Raw genomic sequence first — 13,928 nt, 5'->3', positions numbered from 1 at the left:
AATGGGGTTGAGAGGGGAAAATAGATCGACAAAGATTTCCTTCTCAACCTCAACGGCCACAATAGACACAAAATGCTGAAGGAACTCAGGGGGTCAGGCAGCATCTCTGGAGAAAAGGAACAGATGACGTTTTGGGTCAGAACTCTTCTTCAGATCCAGCTCTAGTGACTTATTTCCGACCCAAACCATCGCCCGTTACTTTCCTCCAGAGATACTACCTGACCTGCTGAGTTCCTCCAGCATTTTGTGTCTGTCTTCGGAATAAACCGGCATCTGCAGTTCCTTCCTACACAAGTGGGAAAGGGATCTCCCGTTTCATCACGGCATGTTTATTGCTAGCTCCGAGGCAATACTTGACGCCAAACGGGCTTTGTTGAAGCTTTGCTCCAAGTGAGATTGTGGCTGTTCTGTTTGTAGGTGTGGCGGAGAATAGTGTGGACAGCCTGGTGTTTGAAGCCCTGATTCCAAAGCCCACCATGCACTGTTACCTCAACGTTCTGCTGGAGCATCGACGGATCATACTGTCCGGACCCAGTGGAACCGGCAAAACCTACCTGGCCAACAAACTGGCCGAATTCCTGGTCAATAGGTCTGGACAGGAAGTCACCAACGGGTCAATAGCCACATTCAACGTGGACCACAAGTCCAGCAAGGTAAGGAAGAACTCCTACGGAACCTCCAGCAGCCCAATGAAACCCCTATCCTATTGCGCACTCTCGCACCCCTCTTTCCCCCAACACTTGTTCCCTTCTACCTATATCCCTATGGCGATAGAGTGGACGTGGAAAGGACGTTTCCATTAGTGGGAGACCCTAGAACTAGAGGGCACAGCCTCAGAATTAAAGGACATACCTTCGAAATGGAGATGATGAAGAATTTCCTTATCCAGAGGGAGGTGAATCTGTGGAATTTATTGGCATAGACGGCTGTGGATGTCGTCATTGGGTACTTTTGGGTACTTGAAGTGGTGATAGACAAGCTCGTGATCATTAAGGGTTTCAAAGTTTACGGGGAGAAGGCAGGAGAATAGGGTTGAGAGGGATAAATAGATCAACAAAGATTTCCTTCTCGACCCCGTTCTCCTGCCTTCTCACCATAATCTTTGAGGTCCTTGCTAATCAAGAATTTATCAATCTCCGCTTTAAAAATACCAAATGGCCTCCACAGCCGTCTGTGGCAATGAATTCCACTGATTTATCACCCTCTAGTTAAAGAAATCCCACCTCATCTACATTTTGGGGCAGATTCGATGGGCTAAATGGTCTAATTCTGCTTCTATTTATTTTACGGTTTCTGGCTTTACATTTCACTCCTCTTCTTCTCTCCGTATCTGGCACCATTTTGTCTGCCTTTCACCTCCAACCTTTGTCACCTACGCCACCCATCTGCCTCTCACCCCCCCCCCCCCCCCCCCCCCCCCCCCCCCCCACCTAGGTCTATCTCTCTTTTGCCGGGCTTGGTCCCACCCCCACCTCACTTTTCCAGCTCTCTCTCCCCGACTACCATCAGTCAGAAGAAGGGTACTGATCCAAATTATTGTCTAATAGAAATAAGTAAAATCTGATAGCAGTATGTAAAATCGTGAGAGGCATAGATAGAGTAGGCAGATTAAAGTCAAGAGGGAAGAGGTTTAAGGTGAGAGGGGCAAAGTTTAAAGGAGATGCTCTGGGTTTGTTCTTTCCACAGAGGGTTGTGGGTGCCTGGAACTTGTTGCCAAGGGTGGTGGTGGAGGCAGATATGATAGTGGCATTTTAAAAAATACTTTTAGATCGGCACATGGGCATGCAGACATTGGAGGGCTATGGATGATGTGCAGGTAGATAAGTGATGGACTTGGCATCATGTTCAGCACAGACATTGTGGGCTAAAGAGACTGTTCTTGTGCTGTACTGTTCTATGTTCGTATCGAGCTTATGTCAAGTTGGCTACTTTTCTGTAATACGTGTGTCTTTTCTTTACAAACCATTGGCAGGAACTACGACAATACCTGTCAAATCTGGCAGATCAATGTGCTTCTGCAGATAATGGATCTGATCTCCCTCTCGTAATAATCCTTGATAACCTCCACCATGTGGGATCTCTGAGTGACATCTTCAATGGATTCCTCAACTGCAGATACCACAAGTGGTGAGTCAATCAAACATTGGCACGGAGGAATTTTCCTGAATGCATTTTGAGGTGACATACAAAATAAAAGTGTGGATTAGAAGGCACAAAATACTGGAGTAACTCAGCGGGTCAGGCAGCATCTCTGGAGAACATGGATAGGTGATGAATGACTGGGACCCTTCTTGGGTGACCAGAACTGAGCACAATACTGCAAACGCAGCCCAGCCAAAGTCCTATAAAGCTGCAACATGACGTCCTGACTCTTGTACTCTATGCCCCAACTGACAAAGGCTCAATCTTCAGGCCAATGTTTATATTCTCCCCACATTCCCATTATCTTCCACAGACTGATGTCAGAGCTTCATCTCTAAAGAAGGGATCCGACCCACAGCGTATACTGTCCATGTTCTCCATAGATGCTGCCTAACCCTCTGAATTACTCCAGCACTTTGTGTCCTTTTATGTAAACCACAAAACGTATAAAATATTGTAGCAGTTCCTTGTTTCTACAATACATATGTGTATGTTGGCATTTGTTTAAGAGGCAGAATTTTACATTATTTTAGATGATGGGGCACACCGGCGCAGCTGTTGGAGGGTTTGATCCTGACTTCAAGTGCTGTCTGTCTGTGTGGAGTTTGCACGTTCTCTCTGTGACCACGTGTGTTTTCCTCCGGGTGCTCCGGTTTCCTCCCACATCCCAGAGACGTGCGGGTTTGTAGGTTAATTGGCCCTCTGTAAATTGCCCCTGGTGTGTAGGGAGTGGGTGAAAAAGTGGGATACTCTGAACGGGTAGAAACAAAGAACGGCAGAGATTTTTTTAATTCACCTGTTCTGCCGGGACTAGAAGGGTCGAGATGGCCTGTTTCCGTGCTGTAATTGTTATATGGTTATTATATGGTTATAATTGAGGAACCCTGTGTGTAGAGATTCCAAGCAGGAGTCAAAAGTGTTTACACCTCATGTGTACCAGCAATGGCACAATGGAACTTACACTTGCTGCAGCTTAACATCTCATTAATACAATAATACAACAAATAAATAATCAATAAATTAATAATTAGTAATACCACAGCTGAGATCATCAAAGACACACACCACCCTGGCCACGCTCTCATCTCACTGCTAACATCAGGAAGAAGGTACAGGAGCCTGAGAACCGTGTACAACTTCTTGCCAGCAAACACTGCACAACACTAACCTCAGCAATTATGATTTTTAATACATATATTAGTATAAAACCATAGTCTCTAGTGGAACCAATTCATAGTTGCTGAGGTTAGTTTTGTGCAGTGTTCAAGAGCCTGATTGTTATTGGGTAAGAGCTGTTCCTGAACCTGGAGGTCACGGTTCTCAGGCTCCTTGTACCTTCTTCCTGATGGTAGCAGCGAGATGAGAGCGTGGCCAGGGTGTAGTGGGTGTCATGAGATATTGACTGCTTTTTTGAGGCAGTGCTTCCTGTTCCATTCGATGGCGGGGAGGTCAGTACCTGTGATGGACCGGGCAGTGTCTCATTTTCTGCAGACTCCTTCATTCCTTCGATGTTACTGAATCAGGCCATGATACAACCAGGTAGAATGCTTTCTGCTGTGCACCTGCAGAAGTTTAATGAAGTATTCATCAACATACCGAATTACCTGAATCTTCTCAGGAAGTACAGGCTTTGATAAGGTTTTTTTGTATTGTATCGATGTGCTGGGTCCAGGTCAGATCTTCAGAGATATACATGCCCAGGAACGTGAAGCTGTTGACTCTCTCCACTGTCAACCCATCGATGAAGACCAATTAAACTGTAGACTTTAGACTGTCAAGATACAGTACTGAAACAGACTATTCGGCCCACTGAGCCTGCGCCAACCAGCGATGACTCCATACACTAGCACTATGCTACACACTAAGGACAATTTACAATTTTTGTTTAACCGATGCCAATTAATCTACAAATCTGTACATCTTTGGAGTGTAGGCGGAAACTGGAACACCCAGAGAATACCCACACGGTCACGGGGAGAACGTACAAACTCCACACAGACAGCGCCTGTGGTCAGGATCGAACTTGGGTCTCTGGCGTTGTGAGGCAGCAACTCTACCACTGCGCTAACAGGTGTTCCCCACCTGAAGCCAACGATCCACTAGCATCTGCAATGATTTAGGTCGCGTCCAGCATATCTGACCTGGTGTGTTTCTGCTTTTGCAGCCCATATGTCATTGGAACCATGAACCAGGCGGTTTCCTCATCAGCCAACCTGGAGCTCCACCACAACTTCAGGTACGTCTAACCGTCGCCACCCCCTTCCAGTGACCCCTCACTCCGCCCTCACCACCTCTCCCTATCTGGTACTTCATCGTGAGTTCCCTCCACCCCTCACCGCCTCTGCTTCCCCACCATCCAATCTCCTTTTGTTATAAGACCATAAGACACAGGAGCAGAATTAGACCATTCGCGCGTTTGCTGCACCATTTGATCATGCTGGTCTTTTGTAACTTTGTCGACACCTTATATGTGGTGACTCTGCATGCTTTGTGTATTGGGTGCAAAACAAAGGATTTCATCATCATCATCATCATCATCATCATCTTCTTCTATCTTTCCCACAACCCCATTCTCCTGCCTTTTCCCTGTAAACTTTGACGCCCTTATTAATCAAGAACCTATCAACCTCCAACTCAAAAATACCCAATGACTTGGCCTCCCCTGCCGTCTGTGGTAGTGAAATCTACTGATTCACCATCCTCTGGCTAAAGAAATTCCACCTCATCTCCTCTCTAAAGGTTCAGTATTCTTATTCTGAGGCTGTGCCCTTTGGTCCTACACTCTCCCGCCAGTGGAAACATCCTCTCCACATCCACTCTATCCAGGCCTTCCACCATTCGGTCTGTTCTGATAAGGAGAAGCCGGGAGGACCCGGGAGGAAGACGGATCGAGTGTTGCTATAATAGGCTGAGGACCAGGGGGTGGGTGTGCAGGCAGTACACGTCATATTTGCATCTCCCACCTTGTCCCTTGCTCTGACTGTGCAGGTGGGTTCTGTGCGCCAACCACACGGAACCCGTGAAGGGCTTCCTGGGTCGTTATTTGCGCCGCAAGTTGATCGAGACCGAAATCGACAAGAACATGCGCAACAACGATCTGCTGAGGATCATCGACTGGATCCCCAAAGTGTGGCAGCATCTCAACGCCTTCCTGGAAACTCACAGCTCTTCTGATGTGACTATCGGTGAGTGACCAACACGGAAACACCTAAACAAATGACACAGCGGGTCAGGCAGCCTCTCTGGAGAACATGGGCAAGTGACATTGTGGATCTGGACCCTTGGAGTTATATTGGGGGTCCAGTAACGCCAAGGGGAACGTTCCTGCCGTAGGAAATGCTGGGATCAACAGAAATGGTTCATAAGTTCATAAGTCATAGAAACATAGAAAATAGGTGCAGGAGTAGGCCATTCGACCCTTGGAGCTAGCACCGCCATTCAATACGATCATGGCTGATCATCCAAAATCAGTGTCCCTTTCCTGCTTTCTCCCCATATCCCTTGATTCCGAACCATCGTAACTACTCCACCATTTAATCATGGCGGATCTATCTTTCCTTCTCAACCCCATTCTCCTGCCTTCTCCCCGTAACATTTGATGCCCTTATTAATTAAGAATCAGTTAATCTCCGCTTTAAAAATACCCAATCTTTTGACCTCCACAGCCGTCTTTGGCAATGAATCGCACAGATTCATCACCCTCTGGTTAAAGACATTCCTAAAAGTACGTCCTTTTATTCTGAGGCTGTGCACTCTGATCCTAGACACTCCCACTGGTGGAAAAATCCACTCCACATCCACTCTCTCCAGGCCTCATAGAGTCATACAGCACAGAAAAGGGCTCGTCAGCCCAACTTGCTGATGGTGACCAAGGAACCCCATCTACACCCGTCGCACCTACAGCATTTGGCCCATATCCCCCTAAACCTTTCCTTTCCATGTACCTGTCCAGATATATTTTAGATGTTGTTATAGTACCTGCCTCAACTACCTCATCTGGCAGCTCATTCCACGCACGTAACACCCTTTATGTAAAAAAGTTGCATCTCAGGTTTCTATTAAATCTTTCCCCTCTCAACTTAAACCAATGTCCTCTGGTTCTTGATTCTCCTACTCTAGATAAATGCCCACCAACATTAGTCATCTACAAATTTACTAATCATGCCTTGCACATTCTCAACCAAATCGCTGATTAAATCACAAACCGCAGTGGGCCCAGCACTGATCCTTGAGACAAGCCACTGAACAGAAGTCTCCAATCCGAAAAACAACCTTCCTCTATCACCCTCTGCTTCCTTCCATGAAGCCAATTCTCTATCCAGTTGGCTAACTCTCTCTAGATCCCAAGTTAAGATTCCTAATCGCTCCTACAATCAGAAAGAGAGATCGTAATATTCCTTTGCCACATGCAAACCATGCCTGTGTCTCATCACTCTTTACCCTTCCTTAATATTAACGTGGGCCTGAAGTCACCTGCGAGCATTACTGTGGGCATAATAATGGCTGACTTTTTCCCTGAGGGACAATTGTGAACTGGATGAGTTTCCTTGCATTCTGATAGCTTTGTGGTACCTGTACTAGATTTCAGAATCCAGTTTACTAATTTACCTGAATTGAAGTCCCCCACCAGCTATGGCACCTTCTGTTCAGTTTAGTCCAGCTTATTATTGTCACGTGTACCGAGGTACAGTGAGAAGCTTTTGTTTGTGTGCTATCCTGTCAAAGAAAAGACTATGCATGAATACAATCAAGCCGACCACAGTGCATAAAAGGGAAAAGGTATAACATTCTGTGCAAGATGTAACATCGAAGGCTGATAAAGTCCAATTAAAGATAGTTCCAGTGAGGTAGCCCTATAACTGAGAAGAGAGCTGTTCGGTTGCCTGGTAACAGTTAGGAAGAAAATGTCCCTGAATCTGCAGGTGTACATATTCACACTTCTGTACCTTTTGCCTGATGGTGGAGTTCGGGAGGGAGTGACTGGGGTGATACTTACTGGTCCTTGATTGCGTTGTTGGTCTTGCTGAGGCAGCGTGAAGTGTGGATGGAGTCAATGGTTTGTGTGATGGTTTGGACTACGTCCACAATCCCCAGTTCACCAATCTCCCCCTTCCAGTGTGGTGACCGCTGCAGACTTTTGCATGCACACGATATTGTTGGTTTGCAAATTAATTGATTTAATTTTCTGTTCCATGCTTTAGGTCCCAGACTCTTCCTCTCTTGCCCTTTGGAGGTAGATGGTTCCAGGGTATGGTTCACAGATCTGTGGAACTATTCTCTTATTCCTTATCTTCTGGAGGCAGTTCGAGAGGGACTTCAGGTAAATGCCTTTCCTAAGATTCTCTTTAAGTTCAGTTTGGCAGCTGTCCTTTTAAATCCAGACCAACATTGTTGATCTTGTGTGCAAAATCATGAGAGGAATGGATCAGGTAAACGCACGGAGTCTCTTGCCCAGCGTGGGGAGATTGTCCCCTACCTCTCATAGCATGCAATGATTTCGCCCCTGTATATATGCTCTATAAATGTGTGTGTGTATATATATATATATATATATATATATATATATATATATATATATATACACATATACACACACACACACACATACTCACAGAACTTTTCTTTTTTGTTTAATATATTGCTTACAGATACTATATTTATATATTCTGTTGTGCTGCAGCAAGTAAAAAATGTAATTGTTCTGTTTGGGACATGTGACAATATAACTCTTTTGACTCTCTTGACTACACGGAGAGACCGTGGGTGTACTGACCCTGTGTATGTGTGCCCTGCCTATTGCCAGCTGTACGGGACGCGTGCGCAGTGGGATGACCCGTCGCGCTGGGTGGTGGACAGCTACCCATGGAGTGCTGGCTCCCTGCAGCAGGACTGGCCCTGCCTGCTGCAGCTCCGGCCCGAGGACGTGGGCTACGACGGCCACATCTCCGCTAAGGAAGGCGGCTCCTCCCGGCACGTGGGCCAGAGCGACAGCGACGGCGACCCTCTGGTGAGTAATCCCGCCGCACGCCGCTCACGTCTGCGCCGAACACGTCCATAGCTTCTGGATCATCAAGGATGTGAATGGGGAGAAGGCAGGAGGATGGGGTTGAGAGGGAGTGTGATCAAGTTAAGTTCGTAAGTCATAGGATCAGGATTAGGCCATTCAGCCTACCCATTGGGGCGGCACGGTGGCGCAGCAGTGGAGTCGCTGCCTTACAGCACCAGAGACCCGGTCCAATCCTGTCTACTTGTGCTGTCTGTACCTAGTTCGTACGTTGTCCCTGTGACCACGTGGGTTTTCTCCAGGTGGGTGCTCCGGTTTCCTTCCACATTCCAAAGATGTGCAGATTTATAGGTTAATTGGCTTTGTTGTAAATAATCCCTAGTGTTTCGAGGATAATGCTAGTGTACGGAGAAATTGCTGGTCAGTGTGGACTCGGTGGGCCAAAAGGCCTATTTCCACACTGTATCTCTAAAGTCTAAAGTCCCTTTCCAGCTTAGCAACATCAACATCAGTTAATTGTTCTGTTTTTTGGTGCATATTGACAATTAAGCGTTCTTGCCTGTTGATTCCTGACTAGATGAACATGCTGATAAGGCTTCAGGAGGCGGCGAATTACTCCAGCACACAGAGTTGTGACAGCGATAACGTCAGTCACCACGATGACATTCTAGACTCATCTTTGGAGTCGACTCTCTGAAGCGGACGCCTTGGGGTTGGAATGGCGGACATCTCGCCGGCCGCCGGTCGGAGCCCGGACCTTCCCTCCCTCATCGCCTGAAGCAGAGGTCAACACCAGGGGTGCAGACGTCCAGCTAATGCGGGGGGAACAGGGGGAGGCTTCTCAGAGAGAGCTTGAACTCGTGAGCACTGACCCTGCCCGCCTGGATCATATGAGGGTTTGTTGGTGTCTCTGCAACAACAACAAAAATAACACACACACACACACACACAAAAAACAAAATTGCACATGAATTAAGCCAAACCGGAACCATACAAAGTTGTGGGACGTGTACACCTGTTTTGGATTTGATTTGAGGAATGGAGCAATCAGTGTTCCACCTCCACACTCCCTTCCATTGGTGCTGGTTGCAATCAGTCCAATGGCTTGGTGGTCATCACTAACTTCCGCATCTGGAGACCATGGGCACAATTAAGCACAATAGCGTGGGAGGGGACAATGTGAGCGACCACACAGGGGATGACTCCAAGCAGGATTGCACCCAACAGCAGGGTTCCAACCACTCGCCCTCACCGACAGCCTTCCCTCTCTGGATTTCTACTGGTTTTTATTTCTAAACTTGACAGGAAGATCTCTCAGTTGCCTCCACCAGCGGAGCAAGTGACCATCCTAGTTTGTGAAGGGCTACATCATCACGGGTTGTGGAAACTCTCAGTCTCTATGTGAGAGTGGCGGTAAACACATGGTGCTGAACTCACTTGCCTTACTCCCTAAAAGATTACCGGAGTGAAACAAAGCCACTCCATCCTGCAACGCCTGGGAGGGTTCAGGTTAATTCTACACCCAATAGGTAGAACCTCTTAACAACAGTGTCTTCAGGGTTTTCTGCTGGGATCAAACAAAAATGGCAGCTCGACTGATCTTTACACACTTCTCTCTCATTGTGTGTGTGTGTGCATCTCTTTCCCCCTTTCCAACGGGGATTCGGGATTCCTCAAGGGAAACGCTTTGTGGTTTGTGCTGCACCAGTTCTCCACTGGCGGTAGCCCAGTGGACGTGGGACCACCCAACAGAAGAGCACAAATTGTTTGCTTCTATAGACTTCCAGCATGTTTTTTACTACCTGTATGCAAGCCCAGGACTCACTCAAGGGTAACGGGGACACCTCCCCACCTCGCACCCCGACTTTACTCACTGTACAAGAGGTCCCTCAGACCTGCCCGTTCCTATTCTGTCCACCTCTTGCCTGGCGACGGGGCTTCGATTTGCCCCTTTACCCTTCCAACTTACATTCCGTAGAAGGTGCGAGAGGGGGAAGAGAGAAGACAAAGTATTAATGAGTTCATGTCCCGTTACTCTGGACGGGGTGGGTGGGCTTCTTTGCATTATGGTTTTTGCACAAGTGAGGGAAGTTGGAGGAAGAGTTAGAAACTTTTTTTTTGTTTTTGGTTATTGCCTTGCACAGTAAAAGAGTTTAAAGATTCCTTCATGGTGTATTGATTGGTGTAAACGTTTATATTCACTCGAATATGCTGGGATTTTTTGGATAAAATTCTCCGTGTAGATGGGATGTGTTTTACCCTCTGTGTGTGGTGAAGATGATCGGTGTGGGGAGCTGCCTGCCGCGGGGCTTTGAAGGAGCCGCAGGTAGGCGGCTTCCAATACTGAATCATCCGTGTAATCGCTGGCTCATCTCCAGCAGATGTCCCAGTCAGTTTTAGCACAAGTTTACTGTTAGCCCGAGCTGCCGTCCGTGATACATCTCAACGAGAATTACGGAGCTTTTTTTTGTGGAACAGTTTTCTGTAAAACATATTTTATATTCTGTACATTTTGATGTAACATACAATGTAAATAATCAGTGAAAACCAGAGGAAAAAAAATGGTAAGAAAAAACCATCATCAGGAGAGTTTTTTGTAGTCTTTATAACCTTTAAGTTTGAGTATTTGGATGTAGCCGGTTCAATGGGCACTGGCCCATAAACTCGGTTTTTGATGTCTTTGCAGCTTGTACATTGTTTTGTTTTCCAGATAATGCACTCTGTATCTGTCTAAATTATGACTTTACCATTAAAGTGATACTATTTATTGAATTAATCTTTCTTTGGCAAGTTTACGTTTCTTACCAGGTATTACATTAATCTGACGCTGGCAGCAAAGGATGGAGGTAACTGGAGAACCTCCGTTAGTCAACGGCAGGCAGACAGCAGAGGCTAAGAGGCGACCTGATTGTGGTATATAAAATGATGAGGCATAGATAGGGCAGACAGTCAGAACCTTTTATTCCACTGTGGAAATGTCAAAGACTGGATAGTATAGCACGGCTCTTTGAGCAAATCCAACAAGACTCTGAGAGAAATAAAATCATTACAGGGCGAAACTGTGATGCAACGGTAAAGTTGCCGACTCACAGCGACAGAGACCGCTGGTTCGATCCTGACCACGGGTACTGTCAGTACAGAGTTTATATGTTTTCCCTGTGACCGCATGGGTTTTCTCCGGGTGCTCCGGTTTCCTCCCACATTCCAAAGACGTGCAGGACTGCATCTGCATCTGCAGTTTCTTCCTACACAGGATTGTAGGGCAATTGGCTTAAGTAAAGTCGTAAGTTGTGTGTAGGATAGTGTGAGTGATCATTGGTCGGCGTGTACTCGGTGGGCCAATGGTCTGTTTCCGCGCTGTGGCTCTAAAGTCTAAAGTCTATAACTCACCTCCCAGGTGGAAATATCAAAGACTAGAGGGCATTGCTTTGAGGTAAGAGAGGCAAGGTTTAAAGGAGATGTACAGGGACAAGTTTTTTACACAGAGGGTGATGGGCACGGTGGAGGCAGATATGATAGTGGCATTTATGAGGGTTTTTAGACAGGCACATGGATAGGCAGGGAATGGAGGGGATATGGATCACGTGCAGGCAGAGGAGATTAGTTTAACTTGGCATCATGTTCGACACAGACATTGTGGGCGAAAGGGACTTACATGTAGGGAGTGGATGAGGAAGTGGCATAACATAGAACTAGTGTGAACGGGTGATTGATGGTCGGTGGTCAGTGTGGACAAGTGGAAGGGACTTGTGTGCGGAGAATGGAAGCGAACGTGGTGGGCATGGAGTCGGTGGGCCAATGGTCCTGTCTCTAAACTAAACTAAAAAACAACAAAAACTCCATTAGTTCCAATTACAACCTGGATTGTAATGAGAGTCTGGGACCTTAAGCAAAACCTCCAGATCCAATTACAACCTGCTTAATTCCACTGGGATCAATTTATTGCGGGTAAATCAACATCAAACAAACGGGGCTCATATAAAAGGGAAAAGAAGTGAAAAACGGACCGTTCAGGCCGCCACGAACTGCAAGGGTGAAAGGTCAGGAAGGTGAGTCCAAGGAGAGCAAGGGTTAAATGAAGGCAATAAAAATGGAACCATGTGGTAGGTATGGTGTACTGCAAAACCATCTGGGCAGCACAGTGGCACAGCAGTAGAGTTGATGTTTTACAGCACCAGAGAACCAGGTTCGATCCTGACCAAGGGTGCTGGCCGTAAGAAGTTTGCTGAGTTTTCTCCAGGGGCACCGGTTTCCTCCCACGCTCCAAAGACGTGCAGGCTTGTGGGTAAAATTGGCCCTCTGTGTGTAGGGAATAAAAGTGGGATAACATCGAACTAGTGTGAATGGGATTGGTCGGCGTGGACTCGGTGGGCCGAATGGCCTGTTTCATCGTTCCATTGTTGGCTGTGGAGGAGATGATAATGAAGGGATATGAACAGTGAAACTAGTAGGATGACTAGGATGGGAGAGGGACAGAGAGAGAGGGGAATGCAAGGCTTACTTGAAATTAGAGAAATCATTATGCATTATTCTGAGCTCCTTGGCCATCAGTGCCGGCTCTGATTCCTCTAGTTACCCTCTCCCCTGACTCTCAGTCTTAAGAAGGGTCTCGACCTGAAACGTCACCTATTCCATTTTGTCCAGAGATGCTGCCTGACCCACTGGGTAACTCCAGCATTTTAGACTCTGAGATGAGCTGTTTTTGCACCAGCTGCTGATTTTGCTAGATTACTTCACACCTCGCTACTTATCTTTAATGGCGTGAGGTTTAGCCGGGCCAGGCCTTTTCCATTGGCTGTGGGCAGGTCTACACCATCTGTCAAATCCACAGGGAATGTCTTTCAGGAGCCGGTCCCAAGTGACGATGTGTGTCTGAATAATCACCGCCTCTTGCTCCACTCTGCAATGCGGTGAACAGGAGTCACCAGGATGGTCTTTAGTTTTTAGTCTATTTTAGTTTATTGTCACGTGTACAGTGAAAAGCTTTTCTTGTGTGCTAACCAGTCAGCGGAAAGACAATACGTGATTACAATCAAGCCATCCACAGTGTACAGATACAGGATAAAGGGAATAACATTTAGTGCAAAATAAAGTCCAGTAATGTCTGATTATAGGTAGTCCAAGGATCTCCCATGAGGTAGATGGCAGGTCAGGACCACTCTCCAGTTGGTGATAGGATGGCCCAGTTACGTGAAAACAGCTGGGGAAAGAACTGCCCCTGGATCTAGAGTTGTGCGTTTTCACACCTCTATACCTCGTGCCTGATGGGAGAGGGGAGAAGATGGAGTGACCGGGGTGAGACTCAACGTTGATTATGATAGACAAAAATGCTGGAGAAACTCAGCGAGTGAGGCAGCATCTATGGAGAGAAGGAAATCCTTAATTATGCTGGTGGCATTGCCAAGGCAGCGTGAGGTGTAAATGAAGTCAATGGAAGGGAGGTTGGTTTGTGTGATGGTCTGGGCTGTGCCCACAATTTTCTGCAATTTCTTGTGGCCTTGGATGGAATTGTTCCCCAACCATGCTGTGATGCATCCCGATAACTTAGAGATACAGTGCGGAAATAGGCCCTTCGGCCCACCGAGTCTGCACCGACCAACGATCGCCATGTACACCAGCACGATTCGGCACACTAGGGATGATTTACAATTTACCAAAGCCAATTAACCTACAAACCAATGCATCTTTGGAGAGTGGGAGGAAATTGGAGCACCTGCTGGAGAAAACCCGCATGGTCACCGGGCGAACATGCAAACTTCGTACAGGCAGCACCTATAGTAAG

The 13,928-nt window shown here is 46.9% G+C and overlaps 1 protein-coding gene across 3 annotated transcripts in view; it reads left to right on the top strand.

Moving 5' to 3' along the window:
• Positions 1-12,688, top strand: part of nav3 (neuron navigator 3) — a 208,635-nt gene extending 195,947 nt beyond the window's left edge. For 2 of the 3 annotated variants that reach the window (XM_055650561.1, XM_055650560.1), the window contains exons 33-39: positions 418-653; positions 1,973-2,127; positions 4,307-4,378; positions 5,131-5,327; positions 7,344-7,462; positions 7,946-8,149; positions 8,724-12,688. In XM_055650561.1, coding sequence (XP_055506536.1) covers positions 418-653; positions 1,973-2,127; positions 4,307-4,378; positions 5,131-5,327; positions 7,344-7,462; positions 7,946-8,149; positions 8,724-8,843 — 1,103 coding nt within the window. In that variant the 3' untranslated portion in view covers positions 8,844-12,688. The remainder of the gene's footprint in view (positions 1-417; positions 654-1,972; positions 2,128-4,306; positions 4,379-5,130; positions 5,328-7,343; positions 7,463-7,945; positions 8,150-8,723) is intronic. The other variant, XM_055650562.1, reaches the window with a different exon arrangement.
• Positions 12,689-13,928: the final 1,240 nt, after the last annotated feature.

This window comes from Leucoraja erinacea, chromosome 19 (genome assembly GCF_028641065.1).
Source record: "Leucoraja erinacea ecotype New England chromosome 19, Leri_hhj_1, whole genome shotgun sequence".
Classification (NCBI taxonomy): Eukaryota; Metazoa; Chordata; class Chondrichthyes; order Rajiformes; family Rajidae; genus Leucoraja; species Leucoraja erinaceus.
This window is presented reverse-complemented; position numbering and strand designations above follow the sequence as displayed.